At 40.1% G+C, this 19273-nt stretch overlaps 2 protein-coding genes across 2 annotated transcripts; both read right to left on the bottom strand.

The window, feature by feature from the left end:
- Window positions 1-458: 458 nt before the first annotated feature.
- On the bottom strand, window positions 459-4711 carry LOC149847491 (ATP synthase subunit delta', mitochondrial-like). The gene is made up of 2 exons (XM_089998443.1): window positions 4359-4711; window positions 459-961 (listed from the first exon to the last, which is right to left on the bottom strand). Exons 1-2 carry the CDS (start codon window positions 4632-4634, stop codon window positions 617-619), a joined length of 621 nt encoding a protein of 206 aa, XP_089854569.1. The 5' UTR covers window positions 4635-4711; the 3' UTR covers window positions 459-616.
- Window positions 4712-17698: 12987 nt separating this feature from the next.
- Window positions 17699-18913, bottom strand: LOC149847492 (putative F-box protein At5g42430). Its single transcript, XM_089994139.1, has one exon. It carries the CDS (start codon window positions 18911-18913, stop codon window positions 17699-17701), a length of 1215 nt encoding a protein of 404 aa, XP_089850265.1.
- Between the last annotated feature and the right edge of the window lie 360 nt (window positions 18914-19273).

Below are 19273 nucleotides of genomic sequence, written 5' to 3' on the forward strand. Positions count from 1 at the left end.
AAATGAGAATGGTTCTCTCACGGTAGTGAGAGGCTGATTATCATTTGGGGCCAAGCAAACGTGCCATAAAAGTGGAAACAACAGGAAGGACTAGGGAAATTTCTCATCCACTAACAAGATTTAGTTGAATCTCATGTGATTTGAAGTCATATCATTTCAAATCACATGTCCCACCATGTGATTTGGAATAGCGAGTCACTTCGAATGTAATTTCAAATCACACAGTTTCTTATTTGCATGAGATTCCAAATCACATGTTTGGTTATCTGTGCAAACGAGATTCATTCTACCATTTGCATGAGATTCCAAATCACATTTGAATGCAACCAAACATTTGCCTTTGGCCATGGAAACAGACAACTATCGACAAATAGCAACTCTAGTTCAAACGACTCAGGGCTCATTTGCAAAGGCTGATAAGTTAGTTTTCATCAGATAAACAAGTTAACAGCAAATAATAAAACAAGCAGTTTTTTCTTATTCCCAAACGTTATTCAACCAGGGAGAAGACAGTAAAATCTTAAGGCCAAAAACAGAATTCCACATTAAGTGACAAAGATAAACTAGTTGTTTCAACAGGCACAGCCCAATGAGTTGAAAAGGAAAATGGGACAGCTTAACCAGTAAGAGCAGCATTGAGGGCACTGTGAACATCGACGCCAATTTGTGCTTCTGCCTTCTCTAGGTCAGTTGATGCTGTGCTCAGCTTTTGTTGAAAATCAGCCAAACCCTTCTGAACCAGACTTGGATCGATACGGTCAATCGGCACAGCTTCTACTGCAACTATATCAGCAAAAGAATTGGCATGGATGAATGCAAAACCACTGCTAATGAAGTATTTGGTCACGTCATTTCCATCATGAACAGAAAGGATTCCAGGCTTGAGCTCAGCAATCGTTGAAACATGCCCCGGCAGAACACCCATCTGCCCGGTTGTAGCTGGGATTATGACCATATCAACCTGCAAAGCACAAGTTTAGTTTTCAATGTACAGAAAGCAATAGTCAAGTGCTGATGATCTGAACCTATTATCAACTTGTGGTTCCATGTCATAGCAAGAGGTCAGTTCAGGAAACCGAAACAACTGAATAGAGCAATCTCTCTTGCAAATGAATACCTCATCCAAGTACGTTCTTCAGTAACATTCCTTTATCATAGGAAAACAGTGGCTAAGAAACATTATAGGAGATAGGGAAGAGAGAACTTAAAACAGATTGGAAGCAAATAGTTTTAGTACATGGTAAAGCCTAAGTTGTTGATTCATTTGAATTCATGAAAGTTGTATATTGTAACTATCATACCAGTAAACAAGTGCAACGTATTTCTAGACATAGAAGCCCGGAAAATTTGGAGGTGCTCCAGCAAAAGTACTGACAATTTTTAAAAGGGGAACACATCCAAAGAATGCACTAACAGAGGGAAACATAAGCTGTTAAAGTTATACAGAATTAAATATAGTCATCTCCATGACAGCTATCCTCTCCCAATCCCTCATCTCAATGGTCCTGGTTAACATCAAATTTAAGCCAAGAGCTGGCTAACATCATACTACACTAGCGGTCTACCACTTAATTATTTGATTGCCTTCTATAGCAGTGCAATATTCTTTCTCACCTTCCAATGTGCTGCATGTAGAATAATAAATTGAATAGAGTGCACACACACACACACACACACACACACACACACACACACACACACACTGCTGCATGTAGAATAATAAATTGAATAGAGTGCACACACATGTATGCTGGAGAAAAGGCTGATTCACAAAGTTATAAGCAATTCATTGCTCAGTGAGATCTAAAACAGTAAGTCACAATGCATGGTCTTATGCATTCTCTTGAGATCGGGAAATGGCAGACAAGAAAAGATTTTACAGAAACACAAGTTTTCTCATCAATATAGCATCATCAAAGCAATAGACAAAGAACCACAAAGACAATGGAAGAAAGAGGACCCAGTAAATATTTTAGAGCCATTTTCTCTGATTTCAAGATTTAGAAAAGTTAGAAATCAAATTCCAACTCTCAACCAACCATAAATGAATCAACGAATCACAAATTTCAGAAGCTCCAAACAAGTTACTGGAAAACCTTGGGATCTTTATTTGTCTCCATCCATGCATTCAATGCACAGAGACTTTTCTGAATGCTTTTTGCAAGCATTGAAGTGTAGGTGCCATGTTTGATGTTTAGATGGTTAATTTTTTCTGAGTAACATTAATTTAAGGAAATGGGAAAACAATAACCACATTGAGGTGTTGTATCCAACTCCGAACTCCCCACTTTACAGAAGATCTTTTTCCACTAACATAGAATTTGGAACTTTCTTCATGATGTTATCTCCTTTCTCTCTTCCCAAAACACTTTTGTCCAAACCCTCAACCTGATGACCCATGCTAAATATCGAGTTCACATTTAATCTGATTCACCATTGGAAACTTTAGCAAGAATGCATTGTTAACAGTGAGAATAGCAGTGAAGAATATCTCTCTTCTTTCACTGTGGGTGAGAATCACCAACAGACACTAACCTAACAAGCAAAAGAATATGATCAAAACATTACCACAAGACATGTATGAATGGAATGGGCCTAAACAGTAAAGCAACTAAGTCAATGTTTCCCTCCAAAAACAAGAACTAATAAGGTTGACAAGAATTTGCAGAAAGAAGAATTCAGTCTAACGGGGAACTGCAACTTCAGGTTGGATAAGATGTCCATAGTTGCTGTATCTTAACCCAAGAGATGGTTTTTATTAAAAAAAAAAACACAAGATGCAATACAACTAGTGCAAGAAAAGCTAAAACACACATTCTATCATAAACCAACATAACATAATATACAGGAAAATCATAAAACTTGTACCATAAATTTAGATATAGAGAAATAGATCAATAGTAAAAACTAAGAAAGTTTAAATATAAACCACTAGCACAAAATTCGTAATGCCAATAAAACTAGATAAATGACTGAAATAGTGCCTTTTGGTTATATGTTTACTACAGAATTTGCATGATCAACATTCCAAAATGCATCAGATAAACACAAATAACACAAATTAGTTGCCAACATAAATATTTCTATGATGATTCAAATACATAGAAAAACTAACAAAGGACAAAGAGATAGGACCTCTGAAAGCCCAATACTCCAACAGAAGCACACACAAAACAATGGAACACAAATCTGTTATTCTTCAAAGCCTATAAAATGTTCCCCACATGTGAAAATGAACTTTCAGATAACACAACGAAGCCAAGATGACCCTAGTATATCTTTGGCCAAAGAGGCCATAATCTTAAAATGTGAAAAAAAAGAAAATTCAATATAATGCAAGCTGAAAATTGAAAGGGAATTAGGAAAGGATCTTCAAATTTAAATGCAAGCTGAAAACTGAAAGAGATAAATATGTTTAATTCATATACATAAAACAATGGTCCCTTGATTAACCACTGCAACTTGGTTAATAACTTTGGTGTAGTCAGTCACTATGCTAAACTATGATTTGAAGGACCATTAACAAGGGAACAACAAACCCAAAAATGCAACACACAAACCAAGTAGCCAAAATGAGCGACAAGATAAGCAGCAATTTCGTCAGCAGAAACTGAACCGCATGAAATTTACAGGTAACTGATCACAAGCAGCAGGCAAGCGCAACAAAGAAGAAAGCAATTCTCACAAAAAGGGCATCCTGGTCTCAATGGTGCTATATAAACAAAACTGGACTTGCAGGATTTTATACCAAAAATACAGAAACACCAAAATGGGCCAAAGTACTGTTTTATCTAATATTATGGAAAATTTAGGATTTCAGAAGATGGATGACACAGATGTTTATTTCTGACATCGAACACGGATGCATAATCAACTTCTTGTTATTTCACGATACCCATTGACCAACATTGCTTAAAATCGTAATATTTTTATACCAAGATCACTCTAAATAAACACTATATATGCGTCCCCATTGTGCAGAAGACTTATCGTCAATGCATATTCCATTGTCCATGTACCCAATACAATCGAACAAATATATAAGAGCAAACCCAATTCAGAAAAATACCAAAAACCAAAACTCTGTCTTGTCATTTCACAAAATACTGATAACTAAAATTATCCAAAAAAAACTAGATCGTTCTAAACACTTCAATCATTGCCAAAATACTCACCCATCATTTTCAACACTCCACTAGTCATCATTTCACCATCATACAAAACCCTAAAAAATTAGCAATTTCCAAATACCATCTTCAGAACCAACAAAAAAACCATTTCTAATTAGTGGGTAGGAGTCCACCAGGTGAAAGAGATGAACACCAAAACGTCCGAAACGAAAGGGGCGAGATTGTTACCTCTTTGGAAGATAGCTCCGATTGGTAGGGAAGCACGAAATTGACGGTGAGCTTGGAAGGGATGGAGGTAGGGGTGGGCGGGCGGGGCTTCATGAAGGAAAGAGGGGTCTTTGGTGGTTCCAGGTTGGGGACGACCTTCTTCCACGCATCGATGAAGGAGGTGTCTTCCGTGGGAGTGGCGGGCACATCTGCGGATGAGAGGAAGCGAGACCGAGCCGCAGAGAGGAGGCCTCCCCTCTTCAGGAGACGAAGGCAGGACGACGATTGACGAATCATGGCGAGAGATCTCGATGAAAATCGAAAAAGGCTAAACTCTCTCTCTCTCTCTCTCCGTTTTTTTTTGGGGAACAAACGAGGAGGAGAGAGTGAGAGAGGTGGGCGTGTGAAAATGAAATGGAGGGTTTCAACGGGTCTGGACTGAACCCGGTTCCGATTGTGAGGTCCGGGTACTGGTCCGAGTCCCGGTCAGGTCGGAACAGCCAAGACCTGAATCGGATTTTATCCGACCAAATTTGATTCGGTTTAGTTGCATTTGGTAAGCCAAAACCATATCCGATTATAAACAGACGCAGATATGGTTCTTATTTTTTGCTACCCGATATGACAAATATCCAAATTTAACGTATATCTGAATCCGTTTACATGTAAAAAGCGGATCTGCTATGAGCTTTTCACCACATGAACTCTAATATGTGTAGCTAACATCCAATTAGCCGAATATGGTATTGGCCACATTTAATAATTGGGTTTGGATCTGGATGTGAAAAGGCTAATACTGAATCTGGATTCATCCAGCATAGATTTTTACATGTAATTTGATGGATAAGTCTATGTGAGGATGTGCATACAGTATCAATGAGTTAAAACTCATAAGTGCAAGTTGTTTTAACTCAATCTGACCTTACATATGTATTCAGCATAGTCAATTTGTTAGAGATTGACCTTTGGATAGTGCCTTTTTTGTTAAAAAAAAACTTATTTAAATCAAGAAAATTTGATGCATTTACGGCCATTGTTTTTTGAATCGTCAAAAAAACCTATACACTTACTAGATTTCGGTGATTTAAAAGTCAATTCCCACCAAACAGACCATATAGATCATATATGTGAGGTTAAATTTTCTTAAGAAAATATGAGCAGTAAGATATTGCTTGTTTCAATCCATTCATACAGTTTTCACATCCTCATAAGCGACTTATCCTAATTTGATTTATATATTTACCTTTAGATTTGGTTTGGAGTTGCTTTCAGATTTGGATTTTAAACCCAATACCAAATCCAAATTCATGCTCCACTTAATTTTATAATCCAGTTTGGTCGGATATCCAGTTCAAATTCCACATGTGGATATGCCGGACCTATGAAGTAGTATGACACATCCAAACCAGTCGAAGTAAACCCGATATTGAATTTACGCTGTCAGCATGACAACCATAGGTATGGCAGGCTGAGCCAGCGCGACCAGGTCTTCATGCCGAGAGCGGTTTCTTCGGGTTATAAATAAAAGAAAACAAAAAAAACATCTTGGAATCACGTGATCTTGAGTGATGATTGAAAAATCACCAGACAACACGAGCAGCGAACATGCTCACACTTAAACAGGCACAATCACACTAAGATGATTTTAACGTGGTTCGATTAGTTGGATCTATGTTCATGATATTGGTTCTCTCACATTCTCTCTACAATCATATGAGAGAGGACCCCATGTATATTTATATATGCTTAGGTACACAGATTTGAGGAGAATACTACTCAAGATACATTTGTAGCATGTTTTGCAATATGATGAGACTTGAAACTTTTGCAAAGAATGGACTCTCAAACGTGATAAGCATCACGGATATCATGTACTCTTTTGTTTTCGAGATGGAGTCTTGCACGATCACAATTATGTGTCTGATCTGAATGAAATCTCTCATCGTTATGGACTTTGGTATGATCATGATTTTGCACTTGAACAAAATTGAGGCTCTTATCTGGCTGAAGTCTGTTGCAGCCACCATGTTTATCAGCACGATGTGCTATAACACCTCCCCGCAAGCTCAACGTCAAGCAGGTAACATTGAGATTGGATCTGAAATATTGGAAAGATGACACTAGCAAAGGTTTCATTAATATGTCATCAATCTGATTTTGGGATGAAAGATGTTAGACTTGAAGTTGTTTCTGAGCAACCTTGTCACAGAAAAAATGAAGATAAATTTCAATGTGTTTATTGCGACTATGAAATGTTAGATGAGCAACAAGATAGGTTGCACTAACATTGGCACACCACACAATTGAGGAAGAAGAGACTGGATTTCTCAATTTACTCGGAAGGTATTGTGTCCATAAAGTTTTAGCTGCGGCATTGGCAACCACTCAATACTCGGCTTCTATACTTGAGCGAGACACCACATTTTGCTTTTGTGAACTCCACTATATTAAATTTGAACCCAAATAAATGACATAGTCAAAGGTCGATTTTCAGTCATCTAGGCACCCTACCCAATCAACATCTAAATATATGAAAATCAAAAGAGCCTTTAAAGATCTCAACATCAAACCATATTGAATCAAAAATTTAGATATCTCAAAATCCATTTAACTGTTACCCAATGATCCATAAATGACCAATGCATGAACTAACACACCTTATTCACACTGAAGGCAATATCTGGTCTTGTCAGAGTTACATATTGAAGGGTGCCAACAATACTTCAATAAAGAGTTGGGTTCTCATTATGATACACTGTGGTTGTGAGTTTTGATGATGCAGACATTGGAGTTGATATTTGTTTTGCATCTAGCATTTGGATCTCATTAGTAGGTCCAAAATATATTTACGATGAGATAAGAAGAGGCCCTCAGATGAATATGTGGCTTCTATGCCCAAAAAATAATGCAACCGGCCAAGATCTTTTAGTACAAATCAGTTTTCAAGATAAGTCACCAAGTCATAAATATGAGATGTAGAGTTTTCAGTAACCAAGATATCATCTACGTAAATTAAAACAGAGACCTGCAATCCATTCTTAAGAAAAACAAATGAGGGATCGGTTTTAGACCTAACAAAGTCTTTTTGGATTAGAGACTACTCAACTCTTGAAACAATGCTCAAGGAATTTGTTTTAGGCCATATAATGCTTTTTTAAGTTTGTACGAATGGTGAGAAAAAGTTGAATTTTTAAAACCAAAAGGTTATACCATATAGAGATCTTCTTCTAGTCGTCTATTAAGAAAAGCATTGTTGACATCAAGTTGTCTAACTTCTCATCTTGTACTCAGGGCTATGAATAAAATTGCTTGAATGGTGGTAGGTTTGACAACAGAGCTAAATGTTTCAAAGAAGTCAACAACTTCTTCTTGGTAGAATCCTTTAGTTACAAGTCTTGCCTTATAACGCTCTAAGGTTTCATTAGCTCTCAATTTGATCTTGTAAACTCACTTGCATCCTACAAGATTTTGAGAGATTTGTTTGAAGGAACAAGCTCTCAGGTATGATTACGCGGGAGGACAACATACTCTTATTGCATTGCATGGCACCATTTTGGATCCTTAGAAGCTTGTTTGAATGATGTGGGCTCTTGATCTCGAGTTAGTTCAGTCAGCAAGGCAAATAGGCAGAGAATATTTGGAAGTATGGTAATCATATGATGGATTCTTTCAGATGTAGAGATAGAAGAAGGACTTTGTGAATATTCTGAGACTTCAAGCGGTTCTTTTGGTTCAACTATGGGGCTATCATTATAAGATTCGATTGAGCTAGACTCTACTGCATTTAAGGTTGGTGGCTCACGATTGGATCTAAAATCAATGGTTAATAACATAGGAGAGGGATCAGAATTTGAAGGTGATTGTTTTGCTGAAATATTGGCTAAAGAAAAAATGTTATCATCAAACGTGACATCAATTTTGTGCGACTGTGGATTATAACAAATGTACCCATAGTGGTTATTGGTATAATCGAGAAACACATGGGTTTTGTATCTAAAGTCTAGTTTGTTTTTTCAATAGGGTCTCAGGTTAGGAAAGCATGCACATCCAAAAGTCTTAAGGAATTTATAATCTGGACTTTTTTTAAACAGAATTTCAAGAGGACATTTGAACTTAAGATTGGGCATAGGTAAACGGTTAATAAGGTACACTACCGTAGAGAAGGCATGGGTCCAATTTTTTTTTAGAATTTGGGCATGAGCCATAAGAGTTAACTCGATGTCAACAATATGCCTACGATTCATCTCAGATGTACCATTCTGTTCTTGGGTATAAGGACAAGAAACCCGATGTCCTATTTCAAAATCTTTCAAAAAGAAATCAAGAGAAGTAAACTCACCACCACCATCGGTACAAAAAATTTTTATTTTATTTCTAACCAAATTTTTAATAACTTTAAATTTGCAAAAAATACTAGCCACATCAGATTTATGATTTTATCAGATAAAACCACAAATATTTATAATATGCATCAACAAAAAAGATGCAGTACTTGTAACCATTTTCACCTGGCACAAGGGCTAGTCCCCACACATCAGAAAACACAATTTGTAAAAGTCCAATATTGTCATAAGAGAATCGAGAAAATGGTAGCTTATGTTGCTTACCCATTTGACATGCAGAACAAATATGAGAACCACTTTGAATATAAGGCAAACCAAAGTTTTGAATGACTTTTTGAAATTTTCTTAAACTAGCATGACCAAGCCTACTATGCCAAATATCAAATTTAGCTCTTTTTCCTACATATGCAAATTTATTCTTAAGGTTTCTAAAAAAATCAATATAATAGAGATCATCCTTTGCTTTTCTACGAAGAAGCTCATGTTTGATTCTGTCATCTTTCACACTGTAGTAAGACTAATGAAACTCGAAGGCTACTCCATTGTCTTGAGTGAATCTTTACACAGAAATCAATTTTTTTGGTTATTTTGGGCACATGTAAAATATCATTAACATGAAACTTAGAATTTTCGTAGAGCTACCAAATTGAGAAATTTGTAACCATTTACCATTACCAATCTTGAGGGAGTCCTGGCCTTTATATTTTGAGTGGGATGAAAGAGCATTCAGATTTGGAGAAATATGATAAGATGTGATTGAGTCTGGGCATCTTCTTCTAATACTACATGAGCAGCATGATATGCATGTGGTAGCGTATTTTGTGCTTCAGCTGAAATAAACCTGCATGTCTTGGCTTAATTACCTGATTTGTCACAAAATTAATAAACAATATATTGCCTTCCATATTCATTTTGTTTTCCATGACCATTTAACGAAGCTCAGCATTCAACCTAATTTGGAGGTCTATCATAAAATTGGTCACCTCTACCACGGCCTCTAAAACGTCCTTGAACCACTTTCCCCTCTTAGTTAATGAACTCCTCTAGCTTGGTTTTAGAACCATCAATGTATCCATGCATATCGTATGAGATAAAGAAGGGTTTGAATTGCAAAGCCCACAAAGCACAATTATCACATACGAGCTTTGTGCTAAAAAAGTATTGAAAGAAATTAGGAGCTGGAATCAATGGAAGCCGTGGAAACGACTCACCCTTGCTTGAATCGGTGCCCATGGAGGATCCTGATGAAGACATGACCACAATATGCTGACTTAGTTGTCTAAGTCTGATACCATGAAAAATCACCAGACCACACGAACAACGAACATGCTCACACTCAAACAGGCACAATCACACTAAGACTATTTTAATGTGGTTGGATCTGTTCGATCTATGTCCACCATAATGGTCCTCTCACACTCTTTCTACAATCATCTGAGAGAAAGGACCTCATGTATATTTATATACGCTCAAGTACATAGATTTGAGGAGAATACTCTTCAAGATACATTTGTAGTGTGTTTTGCAATCTAATAAGACTTTAGACTTTTGCAAGAAATGGACTCTCCAATGTGATCAGCATTGCAGACATCGCACTCTTTTACTCTCGAGATAGAGTCTTGCACGATTACAACTTTGTGCCTGATCTGAATGGAATCTCTTATCGTTATGGACTTTTGGTATGATCATGTTTTTGCACTATCTGGCTGGAGTCTCTTGCAACCACCGCGCTTGTCAGTATGATGTGCTCTAACAATGATTTCCAATCACAAGGTGGAATATGTGATTTGAAATCATGAGATATGCGTAAATTCACTGGACCGATTCTCATGCTCATGCTCAGATGTTTGGTTAGCTGTGCAAATGATATTTATTCTCTCATTCGCATATGTCTGAATAGCGAGTTGTTAACAAACATTTCAGATATGTTTTGGGGCATTGAATCAGAGGTTGTGTTGTGGTTTTCACCTTGCTCTCATAATCTCATGCTGTTTGGGAGCAGTAACGTTGCTGAAACAATATGTTGAGACTGGTGTTGGCAGACCCAACACCACATTTCAACACCTTTCAAGAGATGATGTTTTTGGCAACTCATCTCTCAACATCAAACATTGGCAAAACCATATTTTGGCAACACGCTGACAGTGCTTCCATCCCATTGTAAGGTTCCCAAACATAGCCTTAGTGTAATTCTAATAAAACCATTAAAATGACAAGATCTAGAAGAGTTAAGTTTACTTCTGGTGCATTATCTCTAATATTCTTAAAATATAGGTATTTCCTTTTTGCATATTTTGAATAGAAAGCAGAGGATTGGATCTCTAAATGCTTCTGGAATAGATCACAAACTGACAAGTAACAAGCACCCGAGCTAAGAAATTCATACGAATTTATATGTCCATTTCGTAATCTGGAGTTCAGTTAAACAATAAATGCAGAATCACAACACTTTTCATACTTACACTCCTCTACAGTGAGTTTAGTAACTTTGCAGATGAGACCTTGTTAGGAAGTACTTGAACAAGAAAGTCTCATAAGTTCTGGATAGGAACCAAATAGACTTTGGCTAAATGCTCGATCATCAAGGACACTGATGGTAGCACACTCAAAATCTGCAACCAATATTGAGAATAAACAAGAATGTCAGTTCATGCTGAAAATAGAAGAATTGCCTGGTCTTTTTGTCACCACAAAATTGATAGAAAAATCACCAACACCAAGAAGAAGAATACCAACAGAAAAACAAAACTCAAACAACTTGGCAAGGAAGCACACCATGAACAAACCAGAGATAGCTTCAACAAACACCACCACTAGGAAATGCAAAAGAATCCATGGCAGGTGGATACCATACACTAATGGAGTTTTCCATTAATAGTAAATAGAAACCAGTCTAAGAGTCAAAACAGAAAATCAATCAAACTAGCTAGCCACTGCATTCTTTGAGTTTATAAAACAAAATAACAACCATCAAGAAGCATATGCTAAGCATACTTTTGGGTTAGCACCCAGAAACAACTGATGAAAAGAAGCACACCATGAACAAACCAGTGGTAGCTTGGCAAGGAAGCACACCATCAACACCCAGAATACCAACAGAAAAACAAAACTCAACATAAATTCAAACAACTTGGCAAGGAAGCACACCATGAACAAACCAGAGGTAGCTTCAACAAACACCACCGCTAAGAAATGCAAAAGAATCCATGGCAGATGGATACTATACACTAATGGAGTTTTCCATTAAGAATAGTAAATAGAAACCAGCCTAAGATTCAAAACAGAAAATCAATCAAACTAGCTAGCAACTGCATTTTTTGAGTTTATAAAACAAAATAACAGCCATCAAGAAGCATATGCTAAGCCTACTTTTGGGTTAACACTGTAACACCCCGATCTGGAATCTCAAGAGTTCGAGTTCGGTTGGTATTACTTCCCAGAGGGAAGAGTGCAAAGCTTACACAATGAAAACGTGGCTAAAAAAAACTTTTCATTTTATTGCATAATAAAACTTTTTCTTACATTGTTCATCATTCATAACAGAAGAAAAGCAATTACATCATTTTCAATGACAAGGAAAGTAAAATATACCACTGCTCTGCTGAAGACTGAAAAAGAACTGCTCACAAGCGGCTGATCTAATGCCTGGAACCTACAATTGTAATTAAAACAAGAATGGGGTGAGTCTACAACCCAGTAAAGAATAATTATAAGTAAATAAACAACAATTTACAACTGTAGTGGGCTCTAAGCCCCTAGTCTTATTTTAATTCTCGATACACCACACAAGTTTGTATATTTTAATTTCCCCCATTATCATTCTCAAATACTCTCTTTCACACCACTATCACTAGGCTGGCTATACCGGTAATAGTCATCTATGGGCGTAGCAACCCTGTAGAACACCCCAATTCTACATGTTGGCCAGACAATGAACCATAAACTCTCAGTGGTCCCCGGACCACTAGGCACTGCAGTGTACCACCACGGGGACCCCACCGGTAGCTAGCCGGGAGGTCAAGCTCTCAATCTCGGCATGGTTCATGCTACATCCTAAACATGATGGTTATCAACCATCCATGATCCTCTAGAGTCCCAAACCAGTGTGAGTGAAATCCTAAGTCATAACTAAGTTCACACATTGAACAATATTCTCAAATTCAAAGTTCACTCGTTCTCTCACGAGTGGAGTCATGACTAATCACGACAATCTCATTCTTAATCTCATGTTGACGTTAGGACTTACACCGCTCTCACTTAGCACGCAATGATGTAGTGTCTCTACATCATTAAATCACCGGCGGCCCACTCTTCATGGTGGCTGCACTCTGGCCGCGAACCAGGTAGCCCTTGCCACAGGTCGCCACTTCCGGGATTTAAGGGGTACTGCATGCTGAACTCTAAATATTCATTCATACTATATGAATGAACTAGATGGGACTCTAATATAATATCATCACAATGCATGATATTAATCAATGATCTAGACATGCAATCACAATAAAATTTCTGTTCATCATGCATGACTTACCAAAACTAACTTGCATAGCAAACATGTATATAATTTTAACTCATAATGTCAAGCATGAAATTTATGCATGTCATTGTCTCTCAAAACTATCATGATAATAAAAAACAACATTTCAATAACAAACAACGTAAAAGTGTTTATTTACATCTAAGATTACTTATAACATCCCTTACCTCAAGTGTTGACTCTGTGCTCTCTCCGAAATCGAGCCTCACGAAGCTCTAACACTAGGATCTTGTCATTAAGGTAATACTTTAATCAGTTCACAAACTTCTTACTAAAATTACCAAAATACCCCTCCCGAATCTTATTAAAAAAACCACAGTTTCTGTATATCAAGTTTGACTGAATCTCATAAACTATTGATTTCCCCTCTTCAATACGAATCCAACGCACTAAACCTCACTCGATTTCGAGTTCGGAGTGCGAAGATATGCCCGTTTTACTGAAATGGATCCCACGGATCCAAATGGATCTCTTGGTACATTTCAGATTTCGGGCCAATCCGAGACTGTCTTATGATCCAACTCTTATCTGGATCCAAACCCTATCTGTTTGGATTCAGATCCATTTCATAACTGGATCCAAAAACTGCTTGACTAGATCCAGAAAGTCTCACCGGGTCTGAACTGGATCCGTTCTTTTCTCACTGGATCCAAAATAGCCTGACTGGATCCAGGATAGATAGGTTGGATCAGGGCTTGCTGAACTGAATCCTGGACAGTCTAATTGGATCCAGACCTGCCTGACTGGATCCAGGATCATCAGACTGGGTCCAGACCTGTCTGACTGGGTCCAGATCCGAGACTGATCCAGTCAGATCTGGACCTGGTTAATCTGGATCTGAGACAGGTCCAGATTGAACTGGGTCTGAACTGAAACCCAGATCCAGAACCGAATGATTCGGTTTGGACTTTGGTTCAACCGGATTGGTGCAGGTCCTATCCGATCTGAATCTGAAATAACCGAACCCGGTTTGGCCTGAACCGGTTCGGCTTGAACCGGTTTGCCCTGAACCGGTTCAGCTGGAACCGGTTCGACCTGAACCAGTTCAGCTGGAACCATTTCGACCCGAACCGGTTCACCCAATTCACTTAACCCGATTCGGTCTGGGTGCGACCAGGACCGACCCGGTTCGGTCTGGGTCGCACCCAGGCCGAACCAAACTTTTTTTTTTTAAAGTACTCAGTCTGGGCGCGACCCAGACCGGTGGGCTCGGTCTGGGTCGCACCCAAACCGACCCGGTTCGACCGGACCGAACCGGTCCCATCGATAAAAAGGGGCGGAAGGGGCTGTGCCCCTTCTGAAAACACCCACCTGGGTTGGCATCCGAGGCCGGCCATCGGTGTTGGCCGGTCGCCGGATGCCGGCTGTCGGAGTCGGCCGCCATAGGGGCCGGCCGACCCCTCACTCTTACTCTTACTCTGTCTTTTTTTTTTTCTTTAAACTGTAACTCGCCGGCAGCCATGGCTGCCGGCCCTCTGAGTTCCCAACAATAAAGAAGAACGAAGAAGAAGACAGAGGGGGCTTACCTTGCTGCCGTCGCCGCCGCCACCGTCTCAGGTAAGAACCTCACTTTCTCTCGCTCTCTTTTTCTCTGTGCAGGGTGCGGAAGGGGAGCCTGCGTGAGGGTTTTTATAACCCTCACGCAGGGTGGGGGCTGAGGATAACCTCGCCCCCCCCTTTCCGCGGATTATGGGGGGTGAGGTTTATCCTCACCCCCACTCGTTACGCGGTTTCCCCCTTTGGGGGGAAAACCGCAGTTTTTTTTTTTTTAATGTCTATCCCCTCCGGCGACTTTGCCAGAGGGGGTTTACAAACACCCAGAAACAACTGATGAAAAGAAGCACACCATGAACAAACCAGAGGTAGCTTGGCAAGGAAGCACACCATTAACACCCAGAATACCAACAGAAAAACAAAACTCAACATAAATTCAAACAACTTGGCAAGGAAGCACACCATGAACAAACCAGAGGTAGCTTCAACAAACACCACCGCTAAGAAATGCAAAAGAATCCATGGCAGATGGATACTATACACTAATGGAGTTTTCCATTAAGAATAGTAAATAGAAACCAGCCTAAGAGTCAAAACAGAAAATCAATCAAACTAGCTAGCAACTGCATTTTTTGAGTTTATAAAACAAAATAACAGCCATCAAGAAGCATATGCTAAGCATACTTTTGGGTTAACACCCAGAAACAACTGATGAAAAGAAGGGGGAAGAACATTCCTAATTAATTACGTGCTACTTTCAGATATATATAGATTTGATAAAAGTAAGGATCCACTATCTAGACAATCAAAGTGAAGTCCCTTGGTCAGTAAGCAAGAAACAAGCAACAGATGCTAAACAAAAACATGCCCTTCGATTCAAGGATCAGAATCAATGCTTAACTAGAAAAAGTGGAAAACAAAAGAAGACACTATATTATCCTAGTTTCTTCTTCTGCCTCTACAAACAAAACTCAAAGAAACGAGACCCCCCGACAAAAGGATGAGCTAAGACACCCTTTGGATGCCTTGCAAAATCTGCAATCTGCCAGTATTCTTTCGGCGAGCAATCGTAGCACCACAAACACATGGCGATGAACAAACATTACCTCCCAATTCCAGACAGCCACCGGAATACAGTCTGTGGGAGAGGACGACGGTAGAGACCACATCCAACAGCTGGGAGATAATGCGAGGGTCATGCACCACCCCACCTTGGCATTGTCCAACACCCATATAACCATCGTTGTGTTATCATAATTGGGCTTACTCGCAACAGCCAACCACCCCCACAACTCCAACACATACATGTCGTTGTTTCTCTCAGGCAAACGCACGGTTCGGAACTTCTCGTCTTCGGCATAGAGCACAAGGAGGTGCTTCCCTTTCTTGGAGATCTACTGGAGCGCCCCATTGATGAAGGGCGGGGACCAGCAATCGATCATGGGAAGAAGGATGTGGCCTAGGCTCCGCCACGAATCCGAGCTGCCGAGGGTGAAGGCCTCGCACCTCTGCTGGCCTGTGCTGAACACCCGGAAGAGCTTGTACTCTCTGGTTGATGCGCAGAACGTGAGCCCGAAGGTGCCGAGAACGTCACAGGGGGTGCTGCCGGGAATGGTCACGAGCTCACCAGTCGCCGGGTTGAGAAGGTAGATGGAGTCGGTGAAGGGCCTTTTGATGGAAGCAAGCAAAGCAAACCATTGCAGGAGGAGACCACCGCAAGCGAGCGATGGGAGGTGATGACTATGGGAGGAGGGACGATGGGAGAAACATTGGCTTGCTCCCGATAAGGAGGGGTTGGAGATCGATTGCCCATCCAGAGTGGATCTACGTGAAAGAGAAGGAAAGGATCCGCTCTGGGAGAGGAGACGATGATATAGGGAGGTCGCTGGGAGGTGCGGTGGAGATGGGAAGCGACTCACTGAGGGTCAAAGGTGAGGGATCACCAGGTCTTGCATATGCACCTGAACCTCAGCAATGACTTCAAGGGAAGCCTGCTCAGTATGTCTGCTAAGATATCGAGGGGGAGGTTGTTTCCTTTCTCACCACCAATCTCCTTCTGCTACTATTCCTCTTTCTCCCCCATCGTCAATGCTGCCTCTCCTTGCATGGTTGCAGTTTAGGGCTTTTTGGCTGAGCTAGGGGGCGTTTGTTACACCCTCCACTCAAAGGAAGCTGCTTTCCTGAATGCACATTCACTTAACAGAATACAGAACTATTTTCTTGACAAACAGCAATATCCAGCATCTTGTTAACACTATCATGTAAATCAGCCTAAGCAGAAAGGAAGCAATTAACAACCGAATTTCTGTAATCATAATAAACATCCAAAGTGCTATAATTGTGATTCTTTAATCTCCTGAACATTAACCCAAGTTGCATTGTTAATAGCATGATCAATACTTTGAACTGTACCATGGATCTATCAACAAAAGATGTAAAATTAGGTACACATAAATAACAACCAAGACAAGTGACGGACCACTTCTCATTATCCATCCAAAAATGACAATGCAAACCAAGTAGAAATGAAATGAAAATATCCCCAGCTACCTGGCATAGACAGAGAATAATACAACGTGTTTGAAGTTTATCATCAAAGACCATAATATTTCATCAAATAAACTCCAATCTGAGGATGCTAAAAGGAATAAAAGCAGCTATTCATTGAAGCAGCCATAGCCAACGATTAGTTAGCATTATCTTTTGGGTCATCAGTATCAACAGAAAGAAAACAAATACTTAATGGATTAATTCCATTCAATCTCATGGGTACACTCACTCCAATGAGAAAACTAGCAAAACTGCCCACTATAAACACACAAAGTTTTATACAAGACTATAAACATTACAAGTTTTGTATAAGACTATCTGTTCTAGGCATGCACATTGCAAATTCTGGCACCACAAACACAAAGAGTTTCACATGAATATCAAAATATTTGTCCCAAGCATATGCCTGGTCCTAAATATGCAACAATCATAGAAGATTATGGGAAATGCTCCTGATTCCTGCTACACCCACAGATAGATTTCAAAGAAACCAAGCTACCCACAAAAGAATGAACAGTGAACCAGTAGCTGATCTTTGGGAAGCTCTCAATCCTTCTCCAACCCCTCGTCTGAGGGTTGTAGTAGAAAAACTCCACATCGTTGTTCATGATCAGAATTTCGCTACCCCGAAAGCCAATAATGAAACATCCTGGAGCGTAGTTGCTCATCAGCTCCGGCATCTCTGCGGGCCTCAAACCTATGCGGTACTCCATAGTCCACAACTTCTCGGGGTAGTCCTTCAACATCCATATAACCAGCTCGGAGGGGCTCTTCTTATCAACAATGGACAAACACCCTCTCAGTTCGATCATATGCGAAAGCCGGCAGTCGCAGGGACGCTGTATGAGCTGAACTCCCTCCCCTTCCACATTAATGGAGATGATGATACACGAGAAGTACGGCAGAGAATGGAAATCCCCAATAGCAAACCTCCCGTGTCTCCTCTCTTCTACAAAATGCCCCTCCCAATTCAGTGCCCCATTAGCCAACACGGGAGGATCAGTGCTAGCATAAACAGGAATGCGTTCACCGAGCTCTCTCCATTGACAAGTACCAAAATTCAGTATCTCGAAACCAGAAAATCTTTCCCCGTTTGAAGAACCAACATACAAGCGAAACAGTTTATATACCTTAGACAATGTGCAGAAGGCAAACCCGATGGTAAGGAAGAGCTTGTAGGGATGAGGCGGTGAGGGAAGGATAATGAATTCCCCGGTGTTTGGATTGCAGAGAAACACGTCCCTCCTACCAAAGGAACGACTCACTGCACACAGCAATCCGTTGCAAGAAGCGATGGTCTGCAAAGGGGGGAGCCTGAATCCCGCAATTCTGTGGAAGTCCATGGTCATCCTTGTGGTCGATGGGTGGCCTCCTGGGTGGAAGCTCACGTGAGTGAGGTTGAAAGGGGTGGCGTTGTATGAGCAGAAGAGGAGGTCGGGGGCGATGTTGGAGGACCGGTGGAGATGCGTTTCCGCGAAGTGGGGGTCCTGCATTATGAGGGAGTCCCATTGCTTGCAGACGCACCTCAGCCTCATCAACTCCTTGGAGGGCAGTCGGCTTAGTACGTCGAAAATGATGTCGAAAGGAAGAGACGGGCCTGCCTCCTTCATCCATTCTCTTCTTCTCTCCCATCCTGTCTGCCGCCGAGACATGTCTGTGGACGAGAGAGAGAGAGAGAGAGAGAGAGCAGGGTGAAAGAGAAAAGGAGAGGGATTATTTTGGAGTAGGAAAGGAGAGGGAGCATACTGCTTATTTTGGAGGGTTTTGGGATGGAATGACGTTATAAATTCATGGTTTCGCACCGACGCCAATCTTCAAAATTCTTTTGAATCGAGTATTTGGGATTCGGCCCATGATCTATCAGGATGAGCAGTGGATATTTCAATATCACCGTCAAGGGTAATGAAAGCCTACTCAACAAAAAACCTTCCAAACCCTTCTTGGAACATTTGATTTTGTTGCATGGATATATTTTTATAAGATTTCAAAAATTAATGGTTTAAAATTTCATA

Source organism: Nuphar pumila, chromosome 2, assembly GCF_984573655.1.
Source record: "Nuphar pumila chromosome 2, dmNupPumi1.hap1.1, whole genome shotgun sequence".
NCBI classification, from domain to species: domain Eukaryota; kingdom Viridiplantae; phylum Streptophyta; class Magnoliopsida; order Nymphaeales; family Nymphaeaceae; genus Nuphar; species Nuphar pumila.